Genomic DNA, 26,904 nt, shown 5'->3' on the forward strand with positions numbered 1-26,904 from the left:
AGGAGAAAATTAAACAAAGCTTTATAACATGTATACATGGGAGAGGCTCAGGCAAGCTGAGCAACTCACCAAAATGGCTGAAGCCCCCACTTAAATATCATATCCAGCTAAAGACAAAGGAGGATGTTGGGGGTGGGAGGAGTCAGTTACAGGAGTTTACCAGAAACAGGAATAAGATTATTATGCAGATGTAAGTTCTTGCCTTTGCATTGATTAAGAGTTTCTAGAGATAAGGTCATCCCCTTTCTTCTTCCTGGTACAGAGAGGGAGGCACCTTTACAGATGTTGATTTCCCTTACAAATGTAAATGTCTCCTAACAAAGGGTAAGTAAATTCTACTTTTCAGTTGCTTTCCTGTCTGCAAAGTAACCAGCCTCAAATAATCATCATATGTCAAGAGACATATCTTGGGGTGGCCAATTCCAGGCCCCCACAGTAGCAATAACGAATGAATTCATAGTTTCCATCCTGCTCCCCTCGCCCCAAGAAAAACTAGAGTGAAGACCTAAGCTTGATGTATCTGCAAGAACACAAGATTCAGAAAATGTTTTAGATGCCTAAAGATTACTATGCTTGACTTCTCGTTTGTACCAACGCCTAGTGTTTAAGGGCACATAATCTCAGAATTTCAGGTAGCAGAGGGTGAAAACTGTCCAGGGGACCTCAAAAGAGTATTTCACATTGCCTACATGTTGATGTGGGGGTCCACTCACCTTGGCTCTTCTAGGAGAATTTCCATCACAAAACCCCTGTTCCACTTACCAAGCATATTTTCTGAACCAAGGTCCATCCCGTGCATCGCTCTTTATGTTTTCATCCTAAAGATGACACACTAAAAGGGCTCTAAGTAGTTTTATATCCCTTTTATAAATTTTCCTTAAAATACATTCCTCATGAATGTACTATAAGGTTACACAAAATTAGCTTCCTTAAGAGAGCTAGATAACGGATTAGCACAGCCTTAAACATCCTTTTATAGGAAGCTGAGATGTTTTAAATAAAGACAGGCACCTGGTTTTCTGAAATTCAGGCTCTTGACAGGGTTTTTAATGATTTAATCCCTTCAGTGTTAAAGACACACCCTTTTGATCGCCCCCTGGGGGAAGGGGTCAAACATTCTTCGCAGATTAGTAGACTTTTATTTTAAGCATAAAACCCAGTCTTATACATTTGAAAAGCTTTCTACAGTACAAATTTAGGCTTAAATTTCTGAATGCAGCCCCCAAACAGGCAAGGCCTCAAAGAACACTTGGCTGACTGGAATGCTTAATAAGTGAATGAGCCCTTGATCCTTTTTGGAAAATAAATTCTAATTAAATAATCAAGTTGTGGTCTACATTGGCTAGAGAGAAACGGAGATTTTCAGTCCATCTCCCTGTGTCCACTCTTTCTTGCTAAATATTTTTCCCAGTTATGCAGACAAACACTGAAAATTGCTCAGTGTCTATTTATTTCACATAGCCTAGGCTTAAGAAGCTCTGGTAGGAGCACGGCCAGGCTGGGAAGGGCTCACTTCCTGGTGGCAGCCCTAATACAGGTGTGCAATCACGGTGTTAGCATTCAATCCAGATTTTCATTTTCTCCTTTGCCCGCACCTTCTGTTATGGCCTCGTAAAAGAAATCAGCTCTCTTATTTTACTCATTTAGTCTTTGTTTGTTTACCAGAGTCAGTTTAAAAGAAGCAAGCTCACTGTGGCCCACAACTTGCTAATTTCCAAGTTAGAGTTTTTGGGGGGAAAAAAAAAAAAACCTTCAGAATGTCGTTTTCCAGCCCCTAGAGTCAAATTGCTATGTATTTGAAAAACATTTTCAAACTGAACAAAACATTTTTTTCCTTCTGATTTCAGTGCCTGTGAATGCCAGAAGAAATTTAATTTTAAAGGGAACAAAAACATAACATCTTTTTCTAGTTAAATCTGAGTATATGCAATGCAAACAATGAATTTATATGTACACACACACACACATACACACACACAGACAAAGGGAAGCTCAGAGCAAGACTTGAGTGCTTGATGTTTATCATGGCTTAGTGCCTGGACTAGGAGAGCCCTGAACCCACCCTGAATCCCACTGGTTCCTAGTGACTCAGACCCAGGTGGGTCCAATCATCTCCCTCAGGACCCCTTTTACAGAGAATCACTAACTACTCTTCCCTCTCTCTATCACGGGAGACCCCAGAAAACAGGCAGGAGCCAATCCAGTTAAGGTGTGTGGTGGTCACCCTTGGGAAATCTTATAGGGCCAGATGCATTGATAACCTAGAATATCTGATTAGAAAGAGTGAATATCCTAAAAGATGCATCACTATCAATATTTTTATAGCCATAAAACTTTCAAAATGAGAGGGACCCTGCAGTCATTCTGTTCAACTCCACGTTTCATACATGGTCAAACTGAGGCCCAGAGATAAATGCCATTTGGCTAGTTATTAGTAAACTCTGGACTATAATTGACTGTACATCTGTAACAGCCAGCGAGCTGTGAGCCCATCTCAGCCTGGCCACGCCCCCCCACCAAGGCTTCTTACTCTCACTCCTAAAACACAAGCTATGGAACAGAAATAGAGGCAGAGCAATTTCCACTTGGATTAGAATCCAAGTCTCCTGGGGCCGGCCTGGTGGTGCAGCAATTAAGTTTGAATGTTCCGCTTCGGCGGCCCAGGGTTCGCCGGTTCGGATCCCGGGTGCGGACATGGCACCGCTTGGCAAGCCATGCTGTGGTAGGCGTCCCACATATAATGTGGAGGAAGATGAGCATGGATGTTAGCTCAGGGCCAGTCTTCCTCAAAAAAAACAAAATCCAAGTCTCCTAATTCTTAAGGTAAATAAACCATTCTTTGATTCAGTTTTTCCTGTTATGTTAAGATTCATGAGTTTTCCCCAATCCCATTCCCTTGTTTTTCTTATGGATTCATCATCCACTCCAAGGTACATCAAATCTCTTACCAGACCATTTCCCATAAAGTAGCAAACACACTGTATCCTGGGATCAAACTTCGCCGAGTTAGATAGACAGACAAACAGATGGAAAAGGTGAATAACCCTCAAATCAATAAATGAAGTAGGATTTAGGGAACTTTTTCTTCCTACTTTCTCAATGTTTTATTGTGATTCACTACTAGTAAAATGAAAAATACAATCGAGTATGTTTAAAACACAAAAAAGCTGGAGAACATTTAACAAAATTAAGGGAAAAGGTGCAAAGCCAGGATTCTGGAACCAGATGGTCACAGGTTAGATCCTGGCTCTGCTCCCGACTGGCTCCAGCAGCTAGGCCGGCCTCCTCACGTTGTTTCCTCACCTTTAAAATGAGTATAGTAAGAGTGCCTGTTCTTCACTCGGTAACATTTAGAAAGGCCACAGGCCCGTGTCTAGCACACAGTCAGGACACAATCACTGACGGCCACTATCTTGAAGGCCGGCACAGAGGCGCTGCTCTTCTGAGCAACAGTCGAACTGTGCCGGCACAGCCACATGTGGCTTACGTTTATGAATTTTAGAATATTATTTATTCATAAGCAGTTATACTGTGGCTCCTTGCAAATTATTTACTTAAGACCCTTCACTCCACCTCATGCGGGAGGTAAGAGCATGTGAGTTGGCCTTAGCCCAGCAAGGAGAGTGCTGGGGTGGGCCTCGGACACCAGCAGACGGCCGGGATGGCTGGGAGGCCCAGAGAGGGAGGGCTGGGGCCCTGGAGTCAGAGTCCGGCCAGGAAGCCTCAGTTTCCCGGAGTAACCCTCAGATGGCAGAGGCTCAACTTCCCCGAGGCAAATAAAGTGCCTCTTGGCCACCATGTGTGAGCCCATTGAGGCCACCAGAGCCAAAGGGCCTGACTAGCGTCTGGTGGCAGCTGGGCCTGGGAGGAAAGAAATGGGTCAAGGCTGGTCTCTGGAGGCAGGGCCTCTGACTAAAGAGGGCTTCCTATGTTGTCTGTAGGGGAGAAGAGGCTACAAAAGGATCCCCTGGGGAAGGCCCCGTGCTGCACTGGTGGAAGGAGAGGGAAGAGGAGAGATGACAGCCATTATGTTACTAAGACTAGGTTTGTCTAGTAGCTCTCAAGCTTCTAGAAAATTCCAGAGGCCAAAATAAAGCATGGCCTCTCCAGCTATAAAGGGTAGAGCACTTAAGTGATAAGACCATTTCCTTCGCTTTCCCAGGACTGGGGACTCTTCTCAACCCTCAAAAGCAACAGGAGAGCTTCTGAGGAATGTAAGGCTCCCCGCCCCTCACAGGAGGGCTGGCCGGGCACGGAATGCAGGGAAGATGAAGGCACCTAGTGGCCAAAAGCCTGGAAAGTATGAGGTGCACTGACAAGAAAAATGGTCTCCTTCCCCAGGAGGTTTTCTCTCCTCGGGCAAGGATAATCCCCTTCAGGTCAAATCTCCACCTCCTAATGGGGACAAAGGGCCCACTCTTATCCTCACTCCTTCTTTTCCACTTGGCTGCTTTGCAAAATAGGATAAGGAAGTGGAGTGTGGGCCCTGTGGGCCGGGAATGACAAGCCCCCAAGATTAGCAGGCAGCTGCTCCATCCTTCTAGGTCCCGGCAATGCCCTGGCCTTCTGGTTAAGTGTAAAAAACCTGGGACACACAGTCTGACAAGTCGGGGGTACTCACAGGCACCCCAGCACGGAGAATTGGAAGGCGAGTGTCTTGGAAATCTGTGACATGGGGCTGCCGTACATACAGGGCACCTGCAAATGAGCCTGTGAGCTACATGGAGTCTTTCCAACAGAAGAGGCCAAGCACATTTCTGAATAATTGGAGTGAGGGGAAAAAAAGTAAAGTTCAGCTGTTTGAGGTAAGATGATGCAGTGGAAAGGATAGGGTTTGCAGATACAACTGGGTGTGAATGTCACCTATTCTATCGACTGGTTGTGTCTTCTTGGGCAAGTCACTTAACCTCTGGGTTTCAGTTTCCTCGTCTGTGAAATGGGGGTCTTGTTTATAAAGCACCTGGCAGGCAGAGGTGGCTCAGTCAACAGCCGCTATGAGGACCATATCCATTCCAGAATGCAGCTTTGCAAATGGAACTGACTGGTTAAAAAAACGGAGAGCTGTTAAGATTTTATTTGAAAGTTTCATCTGAAAGAAAGGTGCCCCCCTCCCCCCCCCCAGTTTCTTGATTAGCTCCTTCTCATAAGGACTGACTCGCCTGCAGGCAGTGAGGGAGCAGCCTCAGCCCTAAGTCCCAGCCTGACTCTGCTGAATTCAGAGAGAAACAACTCCTGACGCTCTGCCTGCCAGGATGCTCCCTGGTTTTGGGTCTGGATGTAACTTGGAAAATGCTATTTATTTTTCTTGATAAGACATTAAAAGCTACAATAAAACCAAAGGGGGAGGAGAGGACTAGCTTCATCTCAGAACTCTGTAGGAAATGTGAAAGACGACACGAGTGGAGCCATATTAAAATAGAGCTGGAGGAGCCATTTCAGAGGACTCATCTTGCACTTCTGGTGTTGTCTTCCAAACTGGACCAAACCACCAGCATTCCGAGAAGTCAGTAAGGACAAGAATATCCTGTCTGTAAGGACTGATGAAATTGGTCTTTGTTGATGATGGAATTGCTTAACAACCAATGAAGTACAAGTCTAGCCTTTTGCCTGATGACTGAATCTCAAACCAATCAATGAAGTACAAACCTAGCCTTACCTCGTCTAGCACCAATGAACTGTAATACAGCTCACCTCATCTTCTTCCCTTTTCCCCATAAAAACCCTGAGCGTCTCTCCTGTAATTGGGACACTATTTGGATTTCTACCTGAATTTGTGCTCCCTGAATTGCAATTCTTTGATCCCAAATAAATGCTTTGCCTCTTAAACTGGGTTTCTGCTTTTGAAGAAATGTTTAGTTTTTCACATCATCTTAGCAGATCCAACCTAATCTCATCCTTAAACATACCCTGCCTCCAGGACGCCGGTGTTTCAAACAATTTCTTACCTAGCTAAGCTTTACAGTAATCACCCATCTATGAGATAAATTAGGTGCCGCACTGGAAGTGATACTAAGAGGAGGGGGTCGGGGAGGGGGTGCTGGTCTCTATCTGGGAAGATTACAGTTCTACTTAATCAAAACCAAAACAAACCAAAACCCCAAAACCAGGATTGCAGTCTTAGGGGGTTGGGAGTAGGCACAGCAGTGCGGGGTGCAGTGACAGAGGAGTTAGGGAAGAATGCGGGCACATCCTCCAGTGATCATCATGACACAGAGAGGGCAGGAGAACCATTTTTCAGGTAAGGATGGTCATAACCGGACACATCCAGATCTATCTGTTCACCACACGAGCCCGGTTTTCAGGCTCTTTTTTTTTTAATCTACACTAAAACCAAAACATTTCCTTATTGTGTTTCAAAACCAAACCAACACAGCTTGCACAACCACCCCCCTAGAGACATTGACTTAATATTTAACTAGGGCTAAATTACAAGATTCTACTTCAGAGGAACCGGGCAGAATCCTGACGCCTGATTCTATTTCATTCAATGCAAGTTAGCTGAGGGTTACAATCTGGCCATTGTTGAGTCCTTTTCAAGACTCATTAATCTCAGGCAAGAACCAATTTAACAAGCAGGACAATCTTTTGAAGTGAATGGTGGTAGTGGCTTAAACAGAGGATTAGGAGATAATCACATTTAAAGTCATCTTTTGGCACTAAAATTGACCCTAGTCTAAGGGTTGTGAATTACAGGGATGGGGCAGGCTTATTCCCTCTCCTCCCTCACGGGGTCTTCCAGGCTCCCCTGTGAGACAGCCAGATGGCAGCCTGCCCACATCCAAAGAGACACGACTCCATTTTGACATGTTATCACAAAGTTTGCCTCAACCAATTTATGGGGTCTGTTTTACAAAATCATACCCTAGATTCTACAGCAGTTCAACACCCTCAAGAGCACAGGCATAGTTTAAATGTAAATTTGGGGTCTGCTCTATATTGTAGGTATCACCTAGCTGGCTTTCAACAATTAGAATGTGAGAGGGGCTGGCCCCATGGCTGAGTGGTTAAGGTCGTGTGCTCTACTTCGGCAGCCTGGAGTTTTGCTGGATCGGATCCTGGGGACGGACCTAGCACTGCTCGGCAAGCCAGGCTGAGGTGGCGTCCCACATAGCAGAACCAGAAGAACCTACAACTAGAATATATATCTATTACTGGGAAGCTTTGGGGAGAAGAATTAAAAAAAGAGAGAGAGAAAAGAAACTGAGATGTGAAATCCATTATTTTAGTCGAGCTCTCCAGCCTGTTTATTTGACTTGGAAGAGTAGGAACAGATGGGCCTGCAAAAAGGCCCTTATGGCTCCTTTATCCCCAGGACTTTGACGCTACAAAAAAAACGGAATTTATATTTACCAAGCTATTAAGCATTTTCTTTTAAAGCGTTCCTTTAATCGTGTTGAATACAAAACAGCACGCAATCTAACAATTATTTAGCCATGGATTTGATATGCATTTCCAATGTACTGTCCAATGTTGAGGGGATTCATAACAGAAGACAAAATAAATAAAGCCAAATTAGAGTCCAGTCTGCAAAACAAACGACATGCCTTCTATTTATTATTATTTTTTAATGTTATACCGCCCAACTTTGGCTCTTTTCTTACTCACTCCATGTCATGGATGGACCTCTTTTAAATGCCACATTGCAAACATACAAAGAAGACTCATGACCACATTATACGCCTTCAAGGATCCTCCAGTGGGGTCCTTTCAGTTTAAAGCTATGGACACTGCAGGCCAGAATCATAAATTCCCTGGAGCAAGATTTCCCTGATAGGATTACAGTCCCAGTCTTGATAGTCCAGCCTGGCTCATGGCTCTGCACCCCAATTAATTGTCTATCCCCACCCTCCACACAGCTGTTTGGACCAAGTACGGCCAATGTATGCACTGGCCCGAGATGGATGGAATCATGCTACACAATAAGCTGGCTCAGACTGTCTTGAAAATTGAATCAAAGACAGTTGACAAGTTATCAGTTGGCAAAAGGCGGTAAAGAAGCAGATAACGTGGAGTCACAGCTGACTGGCAGCAAATAACCAAACTGTTCCCTGGCATCAGCTCCTGTGAGGTGCCGGCTCGTATGGGAGTCCCTGTTACCTTACAAAAAATCCTCCCTTTCCTGAGCTAGTTTGAGTGGGTCTCTGTTTCTGGAAAACAAATCACGACCTATAAACATCAGCCTGGTATCCCTTTCAGGTATGACAGAACCAAACCTCAAATCTGCAGAAGGAGGTGGAAGTGGTCCCTTTCTCTCTCCCCATATACACTCCTTGCTTCCAATCAGGAAAATCATCAAAAGCCATGAATTATTAGGAGAGAGGTTAACCTTGCCTGGGAACCCTCAGAAGCAACCAGGGCCTTCGACACAATCAGACAAACTGTAAGAAAGTTTGGGATATGATAAGAATTACTTAAAAATAACCAGATATGGTTAGAATGGTGGCAAATATACCTTTTGATGTTAGGTTAGAAGTTTTTTTACAAATGGGAAAAAAGGCAAGAAAAAACTCAAAGACAAATTTTAACCTTATTGAAATTCAGGCAGCATGAACAAGGTTTTCTAAGGGCTGGTCACCCCTGAGTAAGCTATTTTATGGCCAGGAAAACAGCAGGCCAGAAACAATAAGTGTCTAAAGACTGGAGTCCCAAATTCAAATGCCTTAAATGGGCTAGAGAGGTCACAAAGGGTAAGACAAGATGGAGTGGTGAGGTCTATGGCCAAACTAAAGTGAATACCCAGCATGAAAACATTGAAATTCAAGGTCCAGCCCTCTGGCTTAGTGGTTAAGTTCAGCACACTCCACTTCTGTGGCCCAAATTCAGTTCCTGGGTGTGGACCTACACAACTCGTTGGTGGCCATGCTGTGGTAGTGACCCACATACAAAATAGAGGGAGATTGGTACAGATGTTAGCTCAGGGTGAAATTTTCCTCAGCAAAAAAAAAAAAAAAAAAAAGAAGAAGAGGCAAAGAAAAAGCACTGAAATTCAATTTCAAAAGACTTCCTTAGGTCATGATTGATGATACCATTTCTCAAAGACGTGAACTTCTACAAATCTTATGTATAAAGACACATCCCCTCTGAGACATGGAAAGTCAATAGTTCAATATCATTTTATAACAACTGGTGAAAATCAATTAAAAAATTAAAGCCCTTTCGAAAAATACTCAAAAGGCAGACTGACAACTCACAAAAGATTTAATACAATGGCTAATAAAAATCTGAAAAATGTTTTGATCTTCACTAAAAATATATGAAGTGAAAATTAACTGAGATACCATTTTTCATTGGTTAAGTTAGCAATGATTAGAAAATGAGAACACACAAAAGTTTATGGGAAACAGTCTAAACGAGTACTCTTGCACAGGTGATAGAGGTATTCATAGCAAACAAGAGTTCTAGAGAAATAACTTAGCAATATATATCACTGGCCTTAACGATTCTGTCAATCCTATGTGTCAGGAAAAGGTTTCCTCTCTTAGGAATAAGCCTGTTATTTCCTAGTGGATAATCTAATTTCATTTTGGTTTGGTCAACACAAAGTTTAAAAGCAAATTCATGGCTCAACTTTGAATCAGCAAGCTACCTTTAATTTTCGACTAGGCCTTCCTCACTTATTCCATCTGTTTTCCTCTTAATTTTTATTTTATCTACCTTCTCATTTTTTCTTGCATCTCATCTTGAATGCTATGAAACATCTATGAAAAGAGACATACATAAGTAAAATATCATAAGAACGGAGAAAATATGAACCCCCCAAGGATCAGCTGTGGTATCAATATTTGCATGGCTATTTAACAAAATGGAGAATAACTTTATTTAGCAAAGAGTGAGTGAGATTTTTCTTCATGTTACAAAGCTGAACATCATGGAGTTTCGATGAAATTGCCTCTAATCTTTTTAAGACACAGCAACACTATCTCTAAAGCTTTTATTTTATTTTTTGGTGGCGCTGTCACCAGGCCAAAATGGAAGTCAAGAGATCAGATAATGACTCGGTGGGACTGTGGCTCTTTCTGAAGAACTACCGACAAGCCTTTTATGAGCATCTAATTAAATAACCCATTCACTGCCTTTTCTGTCCCAAGGTCAAAGATTCTGTTGAGTCCAAGGATAGGCTAAAAACCTTGTTAAGTGACAGAAAAGGGAAACAACGACTTGCTTGATATCTTTCAGCTAATTGATCAAAAGCTTATCTAAAGTTTCTGGGATAAAATACCTTCGCCTTGTCCAGAAAGGCATATAAAAGACACATAAGTAGGATACAGAGTTGATAAATGCCATACAGGCAAACCGGAAACACAACCATCGCGAATAAACAATAGATGAGAACACTGGGCAGGCCACTTTAATGCTTAAAGCCTCAGCTTCAACATCTCTTTAAAAAAAAAATCGACAGTGAATGATCTTCCTGTCATTTAGCTGTGCTCTAAGGAACAACAATGGCGACCCTCTCTAGCACAGAAGGCTTTAGGGGACAGGATCAAATCTATTTTGCCACTTAATCCAATGTGATCCTGGGCAAGTTACTCAAGCTTTCTATACATCAGTTTCCTGATCTGTGAAATGGGCTGGCAGGAATCACTTTTCAGAATTGCTGGCAGGATGAAACGAGGTAGAAATATGTAAAACACTATTACAGTGAATGGCATATATACTAAGCGCTCAACATATGATATGGCTATTATTTGAAGTATTATTATGTCCATCTATCAAATGATGAAAATAATACTAACCCATTGTTACAAAGATCAAATAAAATAATGAACATAAATGCCAATCAAAGCAATAAAAGATGTACAATAGAGGGGAACAACAATTATGATTGTGACGAGAAAGCAGTTCATATAACCGTGAATTCTGCTAAGCTGCTTCAGACAACATGAGCTATCCCTAACATAACAAATGATTTTTAAAGGCAATAAAACCTGTGGGGACTTCATCCAATGACAATTGTCAAATTAATATAAAATTTGACAAGAGGCTTGCACTCCTGAATGCGGTTGCCTTCCAAAGAATTTTGGGTGAGAAAAGATGTTTAAAGTTACAAGACTTCAAGCTCTGCCCCTTATGTAATTAACATTTCTTAATCCTTGCCCCTTGAAGAGGCAGCCACTAATTTAGAGCTATCCATTACAGGAGAGAGGTTGCCTCAGCAGGAAGCTGGTTGACCAGAAGAACCTCACCCTCCTCCACCCCCCCTCCCTCCCAACCCCCAACCCCACCAGGAGTTTCCCTTCCCTTCGTCCGCCTTCAACTCTGGAGCCTAAACAAGCATCTCTCATTATTACCTCAGCAGCCAAGCTCAGAGCACCCCTCTTCCTACCTCTCAATCTCTCTCTCTGTTTGTATCTGTCAATGTTTCCCTCTCTCTCTTTCTATCTGTCAATCTTTCCCTCTCTCTCTCTCCCTGGAATGGCCTCCATTCTCTCCACCAGGAACTGCCAGGAATGCACACACTGCCTTACAGATACAGCCGACCACACAGAATATGTAACTCTCAGCATGGGGGCCTTGTGGACCCAGCCATGCACCCATTTTCCAAAGTTCAGGACAAACTGCATCCTCAAAGGTTGCTCTCTCCTTTCTCAGGCAAAGATTTTATTTGCTCACTCTCTGACAAAAGGCTGGTAATTCTACCTCAAACAGAAAATCCTTTGAGCATGTCGAAATGAGGACTCCAAAGCGTAAAATAACTAGCAATGATAACAATCAGAGAATCCCCTAACCACGGCCTCCCATCAGGTCTAAAGGTCTTCCCTGCCCCTCAGGAAAATTTTCCACCCCCAGTGGGGGCGATAATCGGCTTTGAGTTGACTGTACCCCTCATAAGGTACTCCCAGGTTATTAAAAGTACCTTACATCATTTGCCCCACTCAACTCCCCAACTCAACTTCCAACAAAAGTTAGAAATTTTTTTTATATCTCAGAAAATAAATGGCAGGGGAAGAAACTCAAGGACTATGGGTCTTTCAGGCATTTTCAAATCTTAAGAACAGAAGGAATGCTCCCTGTTCCCCCCCCCCCCCGCCCCCACGCACCCCCACGGCTCCTATGGATGTCACTGCTCTGCAGGTCTGGAAGGTGACTTCAGAAAGAGAGAGGGACAATTGCATTAACATTCACCTTTTGCAAGATGCATATGCTTTTACAGATTCTCGGATCATACTTTCAGACAGACGCTAGAGTTCAGAAGAGGGCTCGCAGGGAGACAGGGATGGGGAAAGGAAAAAGTGGCTTGTAGCTTTAGAGAGCAAAGGAGAAAACAGGAAGAGTTCAGGGCCAAATAATCATAACCCTAGGGAACTCAGCCGTCCTTTAGGCTAGAGACTTCAAACAGGCCTCGTACATTTGGACTTCAAGGATTCTTTGTTCAGTTGGCACATAATGTTTTAAAAATGTAAGCCTACGTTTAAAAACTGGGAGATTTCACATGAAAATCCCATCTGGCAACTCCGGCCCATTTCGCCTCATGGCAGTCACAGGTGGAGCCGAAGGGCAGCTGCTCCCTGGTGCCCCTGGGTGGCCACACTGTGATCCTCATGGACACCCCCACCCTCGCCCCCTCTCCCAGCCCAGGACTTGACCGTTTTACTTCTCTTGCCTGCCTTTGAGAACATTCGAGTTTATGGCTCCTGAGCAAGACCACTCTAACTCGTTCTATACATGAGAAAAATAAAGCCAGGAGTGATGCAGTCACTTGCTTAACCTCACACAGCATCTCTGAGCATAGCCACATGAGGACCCCAGCTCCTTTCCACACAACCAAGTGCTTTTGAACCTGCTTTCAGTGCAGAACCTTAAGTTACAGAAACAGCATGCTGGCAGCTTTGTCCCTGAAGCTCACTCTCCCAGGGAAACAGTCTTTGACCTTTGAACCGGTTCATCTTTAAGACTCCTTCATCTTCCTGGACTAGTCACGATGCATTAATTATCATGCTCAAGTAGCGACTTGGAGAGTCGTCCCACCTGCCAGGCCCCAAGCTCTGTGCATACTCCGTCCATCTTCTCGATGATTCTGGGAGATGTGCATTATTAACACCATTTTACAGCTGAGGAAGGCAAGACTTAGGACAAGGGCACACACACGAGTGCAGTGGTTCAAGGCCTTGAACCCAGGCCTATCTGAGCCCAAAGCCTATATACTTGCAGCATGCCTTGCTGCCTCGCAAATATCCAACATCTTCCCCAATTAAAAAAAAATTAGAACTTCTTTGGTCCTGAACAAAGTTAAATGATGGGGTCTCAAGCGAAACATGAGAAAGGGCTCTACCTCGTCACCTGGAATCGTCATTGGGTTTTTGTGCACGTGCCAGCTGCCCCCACTACACTAGAAGTTCCCTCAAGGAAGGTGACCTGCCTTATATATGCCTCCAATGAATACAGACTGGTCACTTAATACCACTTGGAATTATAGTCAACTGCTTCTAGTTTCTGTTTTTGATCCAATTTTACTAAAATGGGCCTCTGGGGAAGATGCATTTTACGCCCCTTCGTGGGTTCTCAGAAAGGTCCTCTCTTTTCTGCATATCACTTCTCCCCTCTTCTAGCTTTATGCACCCACAGGAAGGTGTGCACCAAAGTACATGAAATCCACAGGCTGGTTTGGTTTTGAAAACAAAACAAGCTGTCTTCATAGCTTTTTAATTTTTCTTGTTATTTTTCCAAAGTACACCAGGTAAAAAAATTCAACTCTAAGTGATCAACAAAACAACATATGTGCAAAGTACTTGAATACCAAAGCAGACAGTTGTTGTATAAATAGCAGTGGTTCATAAGTAACAATCATACTTACAACCCATATGATGATCAGTCTTCTGGATACATAAGAATCAACATTCCAGTAAGTGAACGGAAGAAATGTGATGTAGAACACTTCTTGACCCAAGGCGGCTGAAAATCTGAATAGGTAATAGTAGAAATAATTCTTTACAATGTACTTCTGTACATGAGCCTAAAAGAGAAAAGTTAGAATACTGTGAGTTCGTTGAACATGCCACCATAGGGCAAGTTTTGAAAATCTCCATCTAAAACTCATAGGTCTCTATTGCCAAGCTGGTGCCTCTCCCGTTACATGATTCTGGTGTCATCACTATTAGTGTACATCCTTGTTGAACATCTATTAACCACAATTCATCCACACAATCACAGAAGACATTACTTCTCCATAAACTTAAATAAGTAACATCTAAAACAGAAATACCAGGAGCAGACAGACAAAAAAAGCCAAAATCTTTTTCCTGTGTCTACAGAAGTCTCAAGACTCGAGGGAGGTAAACTGTTAGGAGACGGCATGGATCTGTGACTGAGCTAGGCAGAATAATGTCCCCAAAAATGTTCATATCCTAATCCAATGTTCTAATCCTTAGAACCTGTGAATATGCTGCCATCTTACACAGCAAAAGAGCCTTTGTAGATGTAATTAATGATTTCGAGATGGAGAGATTATCCTGGAGTATCTGGGTGACTCAATGTAGTCACAAAGATCCTTAAAAATGGTGGAAGGAAGCAGAAAGGTCAAGAGTCAGAGGACAATTTGAAGATGCTACGTAGCTGGCTTTGAAGATGGAGGAAGAAGCCACGAGTCAAGGAATGCAGGCAGCCTCTAGAAACTGGAAAAAGTAAGAAAATGGATTCTCCTCTTGAGCCTCCAAAAGGAATGCAACCTTGCTGAAACCTTGATTTCAGCCAAACAGGAACCATTTTGGACTTCCAACCCCTACAGCCATAAGAGAATAAATTTGTGTTGTTTTAAGCCATTAAGTTTGTGGTAATTTGTTGTAGTAGCAATAGATAACTAAGACTTTAGAAAAATCATTTGCTGATGAGCTTTTTTAGTTTATCTTTTAAATGGGACTACTCAAGTCAAGCCACTACAGAGACGGTGTAAGAAACACTTACAGTAAATGCCTGCTAAAATCCACTCCCATCTTCTATCACCCTTTCCCTCCTCCTTCTCCTGGTAGTTAGCAGGAAAAAAAAGACTTAAGGGGGTTAACACAGGAATAAGCAGACAATCTATTCAAAAATATGGTACACCCTAAATTACGGTAAATTAGTAACAAGTTAAAAAACAAAAACATTGTCACTCTGTTAAATGAATCTAAAAAGTAGAATTTTAATGCTACTTATGGTAGTCATAAACTTTATAAAAAAAAATAATCGAAGTAAAATGCCAACACCAAAAATGGAGAGGAAAAGATGCGGCCCTATGACTATGTCAACACTCTGGTAGGTCTGGATTGTTTTGTTTTGTTTTACGCAAAGTCTGAAATCCTTGAATCCTGGAATTACTCAGAGAATAAGTTACATGTATTTATTCTGCAAATATTCATTCTCTGCCTATGATGACCCAGAAGCTGTGCTGGGTGCCACGAATATTCAGATGAGCCAGACATGACACCTGGCTTCCAGAAGCTCTTATTTGGGGGGGTGGGGGGGGGCAAAGAGTATAATTTGGGGGAATGAATTTTTAAAAGAATAAATGAATTATTATGTTTGAGGCCTTGAAAAAGGCCAAGAGTACTTTTATACTTAAGGAATAAAAAAAGATGACCTTGGAAATTACAAGAATACGTCTGTATTTGACACTGTTGACTGCCTCCCACGTATGTATTCCTCTCCTTTTCCCCTCTAAGAGGTCCTTGATTTTATTCTAGCGTCTCTACCTTCCCCACAAAGCCCTGTGACTCAGAAGTAGTTGACACCGCCCTCGGCTCCAGAGCTGCATCTGGATTCATCTAACCCAGTCACGGGAAGCTCAAGATTCAGCCTCAAGCCAAGCAGTGCATGGTACTACCCTGGAGAAAGTTACTAGTCAGGGGTGAGCACATGATGTAAACTAAAGAAAGTTCATTTCTCTTCAAGATGAACTTTACCTCCAGGGGAATTCAAATGAGAGAGAATGGCGATAGATCCAACCTAAATAGGAAAGACAATAATGCACAAAATGAATTAAATAAGGAAGGGTACAGTTTCACCTCTGCCAAAATATTATGGCTGGATTCACAAACAAGGACAAGAGACTGTGAAGAATAAATAAGTGACAAACTCCTCTCTCTCTCATTACCTAAGGTGACAATCTCTGCAGGTTCTGTTTTGTAAATTAACATCCAACCTGCTCGACCTTGAGGCATCCCTATAAAGAGCTCCTTTTTACACAAAGATTAATTCTTTTAACCTGACAGCTCCCACCCACCTGGTAATCTGTTCTGCTTTGCAGCTTTACAAGGACAACTTTTCCCAAACTCTGACAAGGGTCAAACCCTGGTGTCATTCCATGGTACTCAAGTGTTATATGACTTTATAAATACTCAGCAAGAACCATTTCCCTACCCTAGACATTTACCTGAGACCAAGTTCAACATCTTTATCCAAGTAGATAATTGAAAAGACTGTCAAGGATGACGGCAAACTGCTTTAGTATTACAGATTACTAATTAACATCTCTAAATATGCTTTTTACAATCCCTCAGGAATTCTCCTTTTTGGGGGAGAGCTAAATGTTCTCCAAATTTTCCCAGGGACAGGAGAAGCAAAGGTGAAACTTACAATATCGGCATGTAAAAGGATACCCAAAGGATTTTTCAGATAACATCTCTGTCTATGTAATGAAGTAGTTTGAGAGCCAATATTTGCCTCAAAACTTCTTGGGAATTATACATACCTAAATAAAGCAGTTAAGTAGATGGCTTTTCAGAACAAGAATCTGAGTTTCTCCTATAGGAGATCTCAGTGTGTATGACTTTACTATATCTTTGGAAATAAAAATGTCAATTCCAGGGTAGGTGTTGGTCCCATCGGGAACAATTAGAGGGAAAAGAGACAGGGGTTAGAAGTAGAAATGGTAGGTGAAGTGAATGGCAGGGAGAAGAAGAAGGGGAGAGGCTGATGGAAAGGAAACCAGGTCCCAGAATGCTACTTCGACATTTCTGTAGACCTGGCCGCGCACAAGGGGCAGACAGTCCAGACTGTGGGCCGTGTCTCTAGGGCACAGACTCAGGGGGCAGGGATTAGCAGCTAAATTTTTAGACAAAAGATCAGGAAGGCATTGAACACCTAGGTATGTAGAAAGCTTTTAGAAATGAAGTACTTCTTAGCATGTCTATCATCTGTTGCAAAGCCAAATGAAGAAGTTTCTAGTAAACAAGGGATGATAAGATGGAAATTACCCCCACATCCATCATTACTAACTGCAAAACTTCATTGATATTCTCATTTGTGTCTTTTATTTATTGGTTTATTTTCCTGAAAGTTAAAAAAAAAAAGTGTTCTCAGTTTTCCAGTGCCATCTTCCCTTTTTGGTCGTAAGTTCCTCAAATGCACATCCTCCTAAAATGTGGTTTTCAGATACTGAGCTTTGGGTCTGAGAAGAGCTGCTCTATTTTGCCGACACCAGAGTATTCCGTGTTTTCTGCAAGGCTGCCTTCAATGCATAAATAAATCAGGAAAAAGAGCAAGCCACACAGACTAACTGCATGATGGAAGAGAAAGAACACTGCGAATATAAGACTTCTTGACTCAGCTCTGCCCCTGAACACCTGAATAGTGTTTTGTTTTCCAAACACACACGGAGGAGTCCTAAATGCAAAGGAAATATGGCCAGGTCAGCGCCACTGGCTATAATAAAGCTTGACCCAGACGGCAGAGGAGCGAATGCCCAGCAGACTTGGCAGCCAGCCCAGCTTTTGAGCTTTCAAAGCAGGAATACAAGAAAGAGCTTTTAGCCAAAACAATGCGCGACCTTGGGGAAGTCAACTCAACTTTCTGAACCTCAATGGCCTCAGCTGCAAAGGATGGAGTAGGATTAGTTCAGCTGCTTTTCAATATATAAAAAAAACTTCTAAGTAGGGAAAGGCCCATTAAATAAAATTTCATCCCAGGGCCTATTATATAAAATGATATAAGATTGAAAGTCTGTACTAATTCGTTGAAAGTGAGGAGGGGCCCAGGAAACCCCTATTTCAGGCCAGAACACTCCCACCTCCCACCCCCCATCCTTCTCTGTAACATCCCCTTAGAGCAATTCAGTAATGAGTGTGAAAACCACTGACCTTAGTCTCTGCCAGACATCACATACCACCCCCCATAAGTAAGTTTTGGCCTTGAGTACACAGGCTATAGGTATTCCGACCTTGAGGTCTTTAAAGGATTTGATAAACTCTGGCCCAATGTCATTTGAAGGTCATATCACTTATCTCCAGTTTTTCAGATTAGAGCTGTAAATATTAAGTATTCTTCCAAAGGTCAAGTTTGAGACACTCTTCTATCGCAACAGAGCCAGAAGGAGTCCATATCCTGGAGGACCATATGGACAGCTCTGAGCCATCCACGATAATTAGAAGCAGCGGAAGGAGTTCATTCTCTAGGGTGGAGAGTCATCAAATCTATACAGGGTACAGGCACAGTCTTACTTAAAAGTAATTTTAATGGGGCGGCCCAGTGGCATAAGGGTTAAGTTCGTGCGCTCCAGTTCATCAGCCCTGGGTTTGCAGGTTTGGATTCTGGTGCAGAATCATCAAGCCACGCGATGGTGACATCCCACATAAAACAGAGGAAGACTGGCACAGATGTTAGCTCAGGGCCAGTCTTCCTCATACACACAAAAAATAATTTTACGACCCAAACTCTTTTATAGAACACACCAGACAGCAGCATTCCCTTCACAAAGGCTTTGCTTTAGAGAAGTTTTACAGACTGATGAGAAAGAAACAAATGGCTACAGAGTGGACTGACCTGGAGAGCAGACGAGGGAAGGCCACAGAGCCCGGTGGGTAGGAACATGGACTCTGGAGGCAAAGTGTCTTAGACTGAATCTAGGCTGCTCCACCACTTGCTACCTGAACAATCTCACACCAATGACTTGATCTCCTAGGCCTCAGTTTCCCCTTCTGCAAATGGGAATAATAACAGGACATACCACAGTGGGACACTGGAAAGATGAAATTAGATACTGCTGATGGTGTATGCAGTCACTCAGTTCAGAGCCTGGCAGAGAAACTTCTCAATAAGACCTAGCTGTCGGCCATGGATGATGATGGCGGCAGCAAGGATTTCTCAGAAAGTGCTTCTCAACTCTAATGTGCATATGAATCACCTGGATCTATCGCCTGGCTCTTGTTAAAATGCAGATTTTGACGCAGCTCACCTGGGGTCGGGCTGCAAATTCTAATGAGCTCCCAGGTGATGCATTTGCTGCCATGATGCCAACCCAAGGACCACTCAATGAGTAGCAAGGATCAAGGACACCCCAGTGACGGGTTTTTAAGTACAAAAGTAAGGCTCTCAGATTTAATCCTCAATGTTAGAGGAAGCCTCAATGGGAGTTTAAAAGAGTAAGATAACGTGATCAAAGTAACAGGTAAACAGACCTGGCGATGTGGCGACATGTTCCAGAAAGGAACAGTTAGTGAATTCCATGGAACATCCTACCACAGTCGAATATGGGAACTGAGCTCAGACAAGCACCTGGACCATAGAAGGTATGAAAGGGAAGGGCATGCATCAGAGATGCCCCACTGAAATAGCAGCCGGATCAAACCACCAGCTGACCACGCATAATGAAACAAGCCATCTTGGGCTCCTTGCCTTCATTCGAGAAGGGTTTGCAGAAATTCCTTGGTGACAAATCCAAAATTAGTTAAGGAGTCATGAAGTTTGAAAAATATTCCTAACCTCCCAGACCATCATGATACAGAAAAACAAACCTTATTTCCCTAAAAAGGGATCTTGCACCTCTGTCAGAATCCTAGCTTAGAAACAAGGTTCTATGACCTCTGCAGGCAGGAGCATCTGTCCTTATGTTCTCTACTAAAATGGAGGCAGCAATTTACTTTTTTTCTTTAGAAAAGACAAAAACTAAGAGGAGAGTATCCCATTAAGATCAATGGTTTTTGGAAGTTCTCAACTATTTATTTATTTTTGGGGAGGAAGATTGTTGATGAGCTACCATCTGTATCAATCTTCCTCTATTTTGTATGTGGGCTGCCACCACAGCACGGCTTGACGAGCGGCGTGTAGGTTCGCACCTGGGATCCGAACCTGTGAACCCCAGGCCGCTGAAGCAGAGTGTGTGAACTTAACCATTGCACCACCAGGCTGGCCCCTATTTTTTTTTTTACCCAACTTGGGAAATTCGTTGTCATTTCTACTTGCATCTGCAATAATATACATTCAACCTGCATACTCATTCTCATCAACTCCCGAGGGTTGCCACGTTGGCACATGCTTGCCCAGGGTCATTTTTCAAGGTAGGCAACATCTTTATGAATTTGGGATTGTGGGAGAAGAGGGGTATCAGTTGACGCTCTCCAGATTGATAGCCGTTTATGGAGACTGGGGCCTCTCCAGAAAAATACCTTCCACGATCAGGGTGATACCCTGAAAGGCTGTTGATTCAGGACTAAAACTCTACATTGCCTTGCTCTCTGATTCTCATACTCTGCATATATTCAGCCAGAATTTCTAATCTGGAACCTAGTGATTGGGAATGGCCAATCTAAGGAACTTGATACCTCTTTCAATAGAACCTATAATTTGCAAGGTTTTGGTCCCACTACCTCTCTCTGAAAGACTGGGTTATATGCTGCAGAGATGGAATATTTGTAAAACAAACACTCCTTCCAAGCTACTCTGAGACACAAGCTAGCATGTTAACACACCAAGTACAAACCAAGCAATGCCCAACATTTAAAAAAAAAATGGAGAGCCAGCCCTGATCGTCTGCTGGTTAAGGTTTGGTGCTCTCACTGCTCTGGTGGCCCAGGTTTGTTTCCCAGTCACAGAAGCACACCACCTGTCTGTCAGTTGCCATGCTGTGGCAGTGGCTCACGTAGAAGAACTAGAAGGACTTACGACTAGGATATAGAACCATACACTGGAGCTTTCTTTTGGGGAGAAGAAAAAAAATCGAAAATGGCAAATCTTTTGTTAACCACAGCCACATCTATATAGACCATTCATTCATTGCTAACACTTCGTGATAGAAAGTTGATAACAAGCAAGATTGTTTCATTCAGCAGTAAGTGCAATGATGAAATTAAAGCAGGATAATGTGATGTGAAGTGATATGTGTGTTTTGGGGGATGCTCTCCAAGGAATAGCCATTTGAGCTGAGCCATGGGTGGGGAGATGAGCTGGTTCCTTAGGAGTCTGTGGGTTAGAGGGAACACTTAGCAAAAGGCCCTGAAGCAGGAACTAGGTCTGTGTGCTGGAACATGGCGGGTGGGAAAGAGAGAAATAGGAGATGAAGTGAACAACAGAAGGTGGCTCAGGCCAAGGTTTGGAATTTAGGTTGGGAGAAATAGGAAGTCACTGAACGGTGTCAAATAAGAGCACAGTTTGATCTACTCCAGCAAGATTAAAACAAATTTTGGCTCAGAAACACTGGGAAGCAGCCCTGATTTAATTCTTTTGTTTTTTGATTTCTTAAACTTTGTGGCGAAATATCACTAATTAGCAGTGCTGATCTTAAATTGGGGTGGAGTCCCATTGTTTCCATGGTGAGGCAGACACATGTTGTCTTGAATTCACATCTGTTTACTAATATGCTCCCATCACTTCTAATTACTCTTTTTTATTTTTTAAATTTAGGGAGTCAAGATTTTCCAACTCATAAAGAAAATTAAATGATGACTACTTAGGAAGCCCAAGAAAGACTGACAGTGTTCCTGGAAGGGGAAAACAGAAGGAACGAGAACACGGGAAGGTTTCCTCTTTCATCTTCAAGTCCAGATAGAATTACTAGTTGGATGATCTAACTGACGTCTGCTCAGTGCTCGGCGATTAAAATTTCAGGATGGCGAGACTGAAAGTCAATATAATGGAAGGACAACTTGTTCAAATAAAGAGCTTCACAGAGAACTGCAGACTAATCACTTTCGTCTGCTTAGCTGGCATTTGTCAGGATCCCTCAGTCTGTGTCCAAAAATAAGAGTGAGGCTTGAGGGGACTGAACGCAAGGTGGCTTTTATTTATAGTGGAGTTTTAATTCTAGCCTTTTCCATAATTTGAGCTTTGTTTTCCTCCTGACAAGCCATCAAATTTCATTGCATCCTCTGAACATCTGATATCTCCTTTTTCTTGTCTTTAAGAGCCAGCTCTCATATTGGGCACCATCGGCAAGCGAGAACTAGTAACATAAATTGTGAAATTCTCGAAATTGCAAGACCGTGATCCACGGTGACATCAATGCTCCACCTGAATCAGAAACGGGTCTTACAACTCGACAAAACACGGCATCGTCATCACTTTTAGAATTCTGTGCCTGAAACACATAATATCTGCTTAGGAGGCAAATCTAAGAATGGGATAGAGAGAGGGTAGGGCAGCAGTTTGCAGACTAGAGATGTGGGCCTCTGCCAGAAGAATTTCCTCCATAGACAATAAGAGCAACGGGAGTCCACACAAAGAACAGAAATAACCATTCCCATTTTTAAGGGGGTGAGAGAACCAGCTGCCCTTTAAATTCTCAAAATGTCTTAAGAACTTAACTGTTTTTCAAAACACTTTGGATCCGCTCAAACCTGAACCACATTGTACGAAACATTCTTCCATTTAATTGTTAAGCCCTTGTGTGTTCAGCGGGATTTTCAGTACAGATGTTTCTGATTCATTTATATTAACTTATCAAAATGACATTTGGAAGAGCTATATGATGTTCAAGAAGGAGTCTTATAAACTTGGGTTCATTAGTTTTAATCCAGGAATTCCACTCCCCCCCCAACACACACACAATTCAGAACTTGGAAGGGTTGATCTAGCTCTGTTCTAACATGAATTCACTCATTCCTAATTCCCTTCAGAAAACATTTTCTAAAACTTTAAAAGGCACCACAAAAATGCAAGAAAGCCATTTGGGCACATAAGATTTTCTCCTTGGTGATCCTGGACATATAAAGGTTTAAAAACAAACATTTAAGTCAGACAAAAACCAAAACTGAAGTCTGACTGGTTTGCCTCCGAAGTCAAAGAGATTTTTGTCCAAAGGCTTTCCCGCTTCCATCTTTCTTATTTATTTGGGCAAAACGGGCACAGAATTTTTAACTTGGAGTTTTCTTTATCCAAGACTATCACGTTAGAGGGGGCAGGTATGTGTGTATATGGAGGAGAAGGATGAAGCAAAAAGCTATCTTCGAGTTATCCTCTCCTTATTCCACTATTTGAAGTTCTTGAGGAATTCAAGATGGTCATGATAGTACTTTGGCACAATTTTCTTTTCTTGCGCCGCCCCCACTCCCTGGGGCGCTGTTGATGTGTGGCAGAGGGCAGCACGGGTAAGGCAGGGATGCACAGAGCAAGGAGGCAAGATATAAGAGGGAGGATGTTTTGCCAAGAGGGTCTCCCTCCCTCCACACTCCTCCTAAACCTTGTCTACACAAAAAAATTCTTGGGAAGTTCCATCAATTTCTGTCGTTTTCAAACCATAGTTGCCTCTGGAAGGCCATCTTTGAACCAGTCTAAAGCTACTGGTCACAAAAATAAACTTAGGAAGAGCTTTGAAATTGTGTGCACACACATAAAAGAACGTTAAGGAGAAAGCCGTGCTGTGTAAGAACAATGGTCCTCCCCACCCAGCCTGGCCCTGGCCCCCTCTGATTTCTGTGTGCCCTGTGAATGTTACTTTGTTTTTTCACTTTTAATTTTTTGAGTTAAACGTTGGGGCTTTTTTATATCACTTGTTTTTTTCTGATTATCTGATTACCACTTGTTATTTTCTGATTAACACATTTTACTCAAGAACATTTGGGAGTTCAAAAACTATATAAAAACAAAGTTAAAAATACCCATCATCCCCTACTCAGACTCAACCCCTTTGAACATCTCCACTGGACTTTTTCCTATGCATATGTGTGAGTATGCATGATGGCATGTATTTTAACAAAATTGAGATTTCACCGAATCTTAAATGTTGAAGCATTACTTATTATATTGTGAGCATTTCCCTAAGTCCCTAAATATTACCTTAGATCATGATTTCTTTCAGTCTAGCTTGACTGTTTAATTTTTTAGTTCCACCTTCACTGTGCTCCACCATCTCACTCACCCATGCTCATGGCAGATCCCAGCACAGACAAGGCAACAAACACATGCCAGGTTGTTCTGTGTGAACGTGAGCAGAAATGTTAACTCAAGAGCCTCATAGCAGAGTTCCTGCCCACTTCTGCTAGGGCGCCTGGAGGCACCATTCCATGGCCCTCATCTCTGTCTGGCTCTTTCCTCAACCTGGCCAAATAAGCACCCACGCTGACAACAGTCCCTGCAACCACTTGTTGGCATTCGTCGGTCTTGTTGGCTTGCTTCGTTTTCCCAATGACCTAAAGTCCCTTTGCCAGATTTTACAAAAGCTTCAGGTCTACACTTTAAGGCCACCCAAGGGCCACAGGTCAAAGCACTCTGCTGAAGAAATACAGAATGACCTGAGGACGAGCATGACCTGTGACAGTCTCTGTGCTGAGGCAGAGGGACAGTCCCATAATCCAGCTTACAACAGGGAAACCCAGGTCCTCCATGGCTTTGGAAGACCTAGGATGTCACCCATGACCCAGAGCCTTCCTTCATCAGCTCCATCCAGCTCTGGCCGAGATAAATGGATATAAATGGAACCTAATAGGGTCTGGGTGTTGTCTAGCCTTGGGTCCAATGACAGATCTGCTGAGGCAATCCTGGGGAAGTTTGAACTTTCTCACCTGTGCAGTGGGCGTGTCCTCACCAGTGCAATGGGTATAGTGAGTATATCCTGTGTAGTGGGTGTATCCTCCCCTGTGCAGTGGGCATGACCTCACCTGTGCGGTGGGTATATCCTCACCTGTGTGGTGGGTGTATCCTCAGCTGTGTGGTGGGCGTGACCTCACCTGTGTGGTGGGCGTGACCTCATCTGTGCGGTGGGTATAGCCTCACCTGTGTGGTGGGTGTATCCTCAGCTGTGTGGTGGGTGTGACCTCACCTGTGTGGTGGGCGTGACCTCACTTGTGCAGTGGGTATAGCCTCCCCTGTGTGGTGGGTATACCCTCACCTGTGCAGTGGGAATAACACCAGCTCCCTTCCAGAGGCATTTGGAAGATGAAATGAAGTCACTTATGTAAATGACATCACAGCACATCAGACACATGGGATGTAGATGGTAGTTGTATTTGCATTGTTTTTATTAACAGCACAAATAATAAGAAAATGTTAGAAATGTCCAATTATAGTGGAGCACAGAGGCGGGAAAGAAGATAAGAAGATTTAAAAAACAAACAAACAGGGGCCGGCCTGGTCGTGCAGCAGTTAAGTTCGCACGTTCTGCGTCAGTGGCCTGGGGTCTGCCAGTTCCGATCCCGGGTGCAGACCTGTGCACCACTTGTCAGGCCATGCCGTGGCAGACATCCCACATATAAAGTAAAAGAAGATGGGCACGGATGTTAGCTCAGGGCCAGTCTTCCTCAGCAAAAAGAGGGAGACTGGCAGCGGATGTTAGCTCAGGGCTAATCTTCCACCAAAAAAAAAAAAAAAAAGACATCATAAAGGAGGAGGAAAGCAAAGCACCCTGGAAAGATGACTGGAACTGTGACAGACAGAGAAAGGGAAGAGGGACATTCCAGCTGAGGTAAGGCAATGGAAGCAGCTAGGCACGGTGTTCCGGAACAGCACGTGGTCCAGCAGAGCTACGGTGTAAGGTATTTACAAGGGGACGTGTAGGTAGCAAGGCTACAAAGGAGGGCCAGAGCCAGAGAGAGGAGTCCTGGAGGCCGTAATAAGGAGGTTGGGTTAACATGTGGGTCATGGGGAGCCACTGAGAATGTGTGAGTGAGGAAGTGACATGACCAGAGATGTGCTCTAAATGGCCAGCACTGTGTCTGCATTTTTGTCCTTTCTCAGTGATTTCCCATATTTTTCAGATTTAAATGTGTCCAAGGAGAGGAGGAAGACGCGCTGCAACACACCCATGAAACCATGAATCCTTCTGCTGTGCTCACAGAGGGTTTTACACATAACCTGCCCCTGCTCTCCAGCCGGGATGAACAGCCCTGTGCTCCCATTTCACACCTGAAATTACAGCTGGATGCATCCAGGGGGCCATCACGAAACGTAGTTTGTAGCCTTAATAAGGAAGAGAACCAGGACAAGTGAAACTACCTGCGGTACTTCTGGTTGCCAACACAAGGATGAAGATGAATGAGGGAGAGGATGCATCTGAAGACCAGAAGAGGGAAACAGACGTTTGGAGACCTCACAGCCCCAATTTCAGAATTGTAGACAGAGGTCCACGCACGGGAAGCCTTGCCCACTGCTTCTCACACACACACACATACATACTGCTTTCTGTGCTATGACGGGAACCTGTCATACTAAGCCAGTTCTAAATTTCAAGTCCTTGACACACTGTCTGAAATGGAGGCTGCTCTGGTTAAGATAAGACGTCAGCGTCATCTATGTCCTTGTCCTTTGAAGTGTGGTCCCCAGACTGGCAGCACGGGCATCACTTGTTAGAACATCAGACTCTCAGGCCCCACCCCAGACCTACAGAATCACAGGGAATTCTCATTAGATTTCTCGGGTGATTCGCAAGCACAGTTTGAGAAGATTCAAGTTTGAGAAGCACTAATGACGTCTGTTGAGAAAGCAAATCAAACGTTTGTGTGTACTAGGGTTTTACTATTCTCTCTGGTCCGATGTACACACGAAAGGGGAAATTGCTTGAAAAGTACAACACTCAGTGAAGAACAGGCAAATCCACAGAGACAGAGAAGAGACTGGGGGTTGCCCAGGGCGGGGTTGAGGTGAGGGGAAAGGAGAGAGACTGCTAATGGACGCAGGTTTCTTTTTGGGGTGATGAAAATGCTCTAAGATTGATTGTGGTGATGGTTGCCCAACTCTGTGAACATACTAAAAACCATTTAAACAGGTGAGTTGCATCATATGTGA

The 26,904-nt window shown here is 43.3% G+C and overlaps 1 protein-coding gene across 3 annotated transcripts in view; it reads right to left on the reverse strand.

The window, feature by feature from the left end:
* Positions 1-26,904, reverse strand: part of SGPP2 (sphingosine-1-phosphate phosphatase 2) — a 122,338-nt gene that overhangs the window by 60,860 nt on the left and 34,574 nt on the right. For 2 of the 3 annotated variants that reach the window (XM_014843253.3, XM_070489654.1), the window contains one exon: positions 13,796-13,954. The exons of the other annotated variant lie outside the window; for it this stretch is intronic. In XM_014843253.3, the coding sequence (XP_014698739.1) occupies positions 13,796-13,954 (159 nt within the window). The remainder of the gene's footprint in view (positions 1-13,795; positions 13,955-26,904) is intronic. 3 annotated transcript variants of the gene reach the window in all.

This window comes from Equus asinus, chromosome 19, assembly GCF_041296235.1.
Source record: "Equus asinus isolate D_3611 breed Donkey chromosome 19, EquAss-T2T_v2, whole genome shotgun sequence".
NCBI lineage: Eukaryota > Metazoa > Chordata > Mammalia > Perissodactyla > Equidae > Equus > Equus asinus.